We start from the raw sequence: 5,341 nt of genomic DNA, 5'->3' as shown, positions 1-5,341 counted from the left end.
GGTCAACCAGTCGCTGGTAACGATTTCCCCGTAACGACTTTCAAAAGATGAAAAACCAGTCTGCCCATGAAATCCGTTGGTATCGTAACTTTCGATCATGCGTTTTCTTCTCCCGCAGAGTTAACTCCCCAAAAAGAACGCGGCCTGATCGGTGTGACGCATAGAGAGGGTTCAAACACGCATATGAAAGCATAAAGGTTATTTTTAGCGCTAAACGTCTCTGCAGTGAGATAAACTAAAAATAAAGCCAGGATCCGAGTTAGGATCCGAGCCAGGATTCGACACCTAACCGAGACCTAACTTAACCTACCCTAGACCTACCCTAACCCTAACTAGACCTAACTAGACTAGAACCAACCTAAATAGACCTAACCTAACTGATTCGAGACCTAGCCTAACCGAGAGATTCGAGAATAAATAGCGGAGAAAGCTCATCTTAGCTCGAATCCTGGCTGGAATCCTGGCTCGGATTCTAGCTCGAATCCTGGCTCGGATCCTAGCTCAAATCCTGGCTCGAGGTTTAGGTATCCTCCTCTGCAGTCCCGAGTTAAGAGATACTTACCTCTGACTGTAACAGATGAAACTGTTTGGACTAAAGCAACAACAACAGTTAGCCGTGTGTTTGGGGTGGCAGACAGTTCCAAACTTTGGCGCCGAAACGTGTAACTGAATTATGTTGTTGGTTAAGTCGCGAATATTAAATATCATAAAAAATTGCCAGAAGAAGAAGACGAACGTAGTTTTATAGGGATGAATCAAACTTGTCTTTTTAAACAGTCTAGGAATATTTTGACGAGTAGAATTGTTAAAGGTGTCATACATTAAAGTGGACATAGTCTCAAAATGGAGCATATTATAGGTAAGATTTTAGAAGAGATAAATGAAGGAACAGCATGAGTGCTGTGCTTAGAAAAGGTCTTAAGGCGCAGGTTGCGTTTTTGAATAATAGTTTAATACTTATAGTGCGCAAATTACTTTTAAATATGAACAATTGCGCATTACAATGGTAAAATATAAAATATAATAATTACATCTGTTACTAAATCAAAAACCTTATCCAAATATACAAAAACTCTTAAAAAACTGTCTATTATGTTCACTATTAAAACGTATCTGATTTAAAAATCCTAATTAAAAGCTAACCTAAGAAGAGGAGTCTTCAGTAAAATTTTAAATTTGTTAAAATAGCTTTCGATAACCACATGATAGTGGGGACTGTTCCAAAGTTTGGGTGCTGCACACATATAAGCACGATCGCCGAGTGTAGTAAGTATCAACACTGTTATTGAGCAGCTTGACCACAGGCAATTAAACCATGTGTTAAATAGGGAAACATCAGCGACTGATAAATACTGAGTACAATGTACATGTTAAAGGGAACAAAATGTCTCAAGCAGGTAATGATTCCAACAATCAGTTTTACTAAGGGAAGCAACATTAAGTGTGTATTCCAGTTGACGGGAGGGAAAAAGGAATTGAGCATTTTGCATGCCAGGACGCCAGCATGCAAAATGTTCACTTCGCTATAACGGGTTCAACAAAGTACATTAGTGACGTCCGTTGCTCAACATTTTGCATGACAGGACAGTTGTATCCCCGAGACTTTTTAAACTAATCATCTCTAATGGAGAAACATCCTTAGCACTATAAATTCGGTTGTGTGAAGACAAGTTAAAAAAGAAAACAGCTCCCTTCCGGTTTGCCATCCGCGTCTCAAAAGCGACGCTTTCTTAATTCCCAATAACTTCCGCAACACGTGATCATAGAAACGGGGTCAATAAAATACGTTAGCGACGTTTCAATACCAATAAAAGGCATTTGTCAACCGGAATAAACACCTTTGTCCAAAGAGTCAGAAACAATTCGGGCTTCAACGAAATCCAATGGCGGTACCCTGGTATGCGCCCCAACGGTCACTAGAAGTGTAGCAGCCACAGCCACCGAAGTGTAACTCAGTCAGGAAGAAGTATCCATTGGGCATCCTGATGGGATTGCTACTGGGTAACGCTGTATTACGCCAGTCGACAGCGAGTCCTCGTTCCTCGAAAACTGAGCTTTGACGAAAGTAATTTGACGGTGTTTGTTGATTGTGGTTTGGCATGAATGCAAAGTAGCTGTTTGGGTTGCGGTCGCAGTTACGAAAACTGACATTGCGACCGTTGGAAACGAAGCCTTGGGTTCTGCTTCCTGTTGCCGCCAATGATCGTGGAATGATCCCCAGTAAGATGTAATCGCGCATGAAATTATTGAACGGCCGGGTATAATCGGAGTAATTATTCACTCTGATGCCAAAGTCGACATTTTTCCAGTTAGCAAGTGGCTTGATAAGAGTGTAGAACTGCGTTCTCTGGTGACGGTGCTTCAATTTGAGTAAGACGTTCTTCTTTTCAGTGAAGAGAGCGTCGACAATCCCTTGAGCGTTTTTCACGCGAGTAAAGTAGCGAGGTAAAAAGGTGAAACCACCGCCTTCCAATGCCATCTCACAGTAAACATCAATACTCTGCGGAGGGTCTTTGAGATAAATAGGGTAGACACCACTCACAGCGTTCTTGTCGTAAGCCTTTATTTGTTTGCAGCTCGACCAAGGCCACGAATTCTAATAAGCAAACAAATGAAATATTTCATTGAGCTGAGCTTGTTTTCGTGTCCTTGAGTTTCGCCAACAAGGTGTTAATAGTCACACCAACCTGGTTCCCAAAGAGTTGGGAAAATTACGCTATGTATGAAAGGACGGCAAGAATACTCCACTTACAACACACCCAACAACGGCTAGTTCTATGAGAATACTCAAAAGCTTCATATTTCTTCACTGAAAAACTGTAAAATAAAGAAGTATTTATGAATAAGTATCTTGTACATGCTTATACCTTTCTTACCCACCGAGAACTTTAATGAGAAAATATATTACTTATTGAAAACAGGTGTCTGTACAAAATATTGCTCAAGCGTGGTATGAAAGGTAAAGATTTCTTTTATTTCAAAAATATTTTGCTATTTGTTTGAGGCTTTTGTTCACGATCGGTCGTTAACTTTATGATCTCTGTGCTTATATAATAAACAAATTACTTCATGGTTGTCTCGTTTGTACGATTTTTCTTACTCATTCGTTGTGAAGGATCGTTAAACTCACTCGTTTGCTTCGCTCACTCGTTCGTTTACGTGATCCTTCACAACTTGTGAATAAAAATTGTACGCACCCACCAACCATGAAGTGATCTATATCCCTCATATGGACGGCAAGCTGCAAACGCAGAACGATTGCTCTTTACAATAATCCCGCTTTGTGCGTGCTGGTGCCAGTTCTACAAGGTAGGATACTACATTTTCCAATTCTACAGCTGCACAAAACGAAACGAAAAGAAACATCTGCGTTCGTAATAAAGGCCCTTAAAATAGATTAACTTGAACGACTAGATCGAAACCACACTTGACTGAACTGAAAACTGGAATACCAATTAATAATATTTCAACCGAACGGTGATGTTCATAGGTGTGGCGATTCCTTTTCTCTCTTAAACAGAGTTATTAGAGGCAATTTTGAAAATTTATCGATTAGATAAGAAAGCTTGAATAGTAAAAGTGAAAAAATAACAGTGACCGTCATCATTAATAAAGGCCTAAATATCGAAAAAATCCGAACGCTCCTTTGTAGGAATCGGCTTCCGATTAATCTCTTTCATATGCTCTACTACTGAGCCGTAAGAGATTCCTGGGATTTCATGTGACAAAAGGCCAATTTCGAGTTCATGTCTGCCTCCTCTTCAAAGCGAGTCCAAGTGCGATCTACTTTACGTATGAATGAAAACTAATTCTTCGCACTTAGACTCGCTTTGAAGGGTAGGCAGACATGAATATTGTCCCGTTATACAGTGAAGACTGAAATTATTAAAACGGTAAATTCTCGCTATTGAAGTGAATGACTGACCTGGAAATTCTTAGCGACAGCAATGCCGATTATGATGCTGTATTACGTTTCTCCATGACAGTGTAAAATTAAAAAAATGCAAAAATGATTACTAAACGTCTTTCTTTCCATCTCTTAAATGAAGGAAGTAAAACATTAATCGAACGCACTTTACCGTATTGCAGCTGGCAAGCTGACAAGACAGATTTAATGTTAAAAAAATTTCAAACAATACTCTAATGCCGGTATCTCCTCTAGTGATTAATTACGAATTTTGAGGCCAATCTTGCAAGACGGAAGGAAAGGTAGATTTTTTTCCGTTTTGACGGCTCATCACGCAACTTTGTCTTAAAGATTTCCACGAAGAACCACGCATAATTCAAGTGGCTTATCACAGCAGTTTTCATTTTAAAGCTTTCACTGGGAGATGATCAGTTCGTGTACGTCGATTAAAATCGAGCATTTTGCAAGCGAGAATCTCCGGCTATGTAACTCCTATGTCAACCAGTCGCTGGTTACAGCCACCTCGCAATAACTTATATTATTTCTAAAAAAGAGGACTGGAAAAATAGTCTGCTATTGAAATCGGTTGAAAGTGTAACCTACGATCATGCGTTCGATTCTCTTCTCCCACACGGCATAACATCCCAAAAAGAACGTCTGATCGCTAATTTTGGAATCTGTGACTTGTCAACATAGAGAAGGTTCAAACATGCATATGAGAGCATAAAAAGTCTTTTTTTTTTGCCGCTTTACGTCTCTGCAGTTTACGAGATACTTACCTCGATGGCTGTAAAGGATGAAACTCTTTGGACTAAGGTGTTTTTTTCCGGCTGAAAAATGTTGAAACATCACCAATGTCACAGCATTAAGAGTATTGACAGTACAGACAGTGTTGACCCCGTTTTAACGAATACTACTGACGTGTTGTGGTATTTTGAGCCACGGACGTCACTGCTGATGTATTTTTTTAGCCCCATTTTGAGGGTTATTTGGGGCGCACGAGATATTTGTTTATCCAACCGAATCTCCACCCAAATAATTTAGACTGTCAACAATGGTAACTGAAGCTTGTTAATGTAGAGTGTCTAGATTTTCATTTCAATGTGATCGCGGGTGCTATTGAGGGGACCAGGTAACAATGAGACGAAGACGAAGGGTCAGGGACACCCAACGAGAATATAGTTCAAAACCACTTAATCATAGCATTGTTAAACGTATTTTCGTATTTAAACGGTAGATATAGGCATATTTTTATGCCCAAAAAATTTTTCATCTATTCGGATTTCCTAGCTGAAAGTCTAGTGATCCGAAAATTATAGGGATCAAAACTTACCTTTACTTACCTTTTCGAAAGTTTCAGCCCGAAAAAAAGGCTCCCGAAAATTCTAGGTGACCTTTTTAGGGTAAAAATCCGTTAAAAATGGGCAATGATAC

The 5,341-nt window shown here is 39.6% G+C and overlaps 1 protein-coding gene across 2 annotated transcripts; it reads right to left on the bottom strand.

The window, feature by feature from the left end:
* Nucleotides 1–930: 930 nt before the first annotated feature.
* LOC138029884 (uncharacterized) lies at nt 931–4,819 on the bottom strand. 2 transcript variants are annotated; one of them, XM_068877731.1, is made up of 3 exons: nt 4,687–4,819; nt 2,753–2,817; nt 931–2,596 (listed from the first exon to the last, which is right to left on the bottom strand). In XM_068877731.1, the coding sequence occupies exons 2-3, from the start codon at nt 2,798–2,800 to the stop codon at nt 1,871–1,873; spliced, it is 774 nt and encodes a 257-aa protein (XP_068733832.1). In that variant the 5' UTR covers nt 2,801–2,817; nt 4,687–4,819; the 3' UTR covers nt 931–1,870. The 2 variants fall into 2 exon arrangements, with proteins under 2 accessions (XP_068733832.1, XP_068733833.1); XM_068877732.1 differs by lacking the exon at nt 4,687–4,819 and adding an exon at nt 3,926–4,668.
* Between the last annotated feature and the right edge of the window lie 522 nt (nt 4,820–5,341).

The sequence above is a fragment of the Montipora capricornis genome, chromosome 13, assembly GCF_036669925.1.
Source record: "Montipora capricornis isolate CH-2021 chromosome 13, ASM3666992v2, whole genome shotgun sequence".
Lineage (NCBI taxonomy): Eukaryota > Metazoa > Cnidaria > Anthozoa > Scleractinia > Acroporidae > Montipora > Montipora capricornis.
Note: the sequence above shows the minus strand (reverse complement) of the source record. Positions and strands in the feature narration are given on the sequence as shown.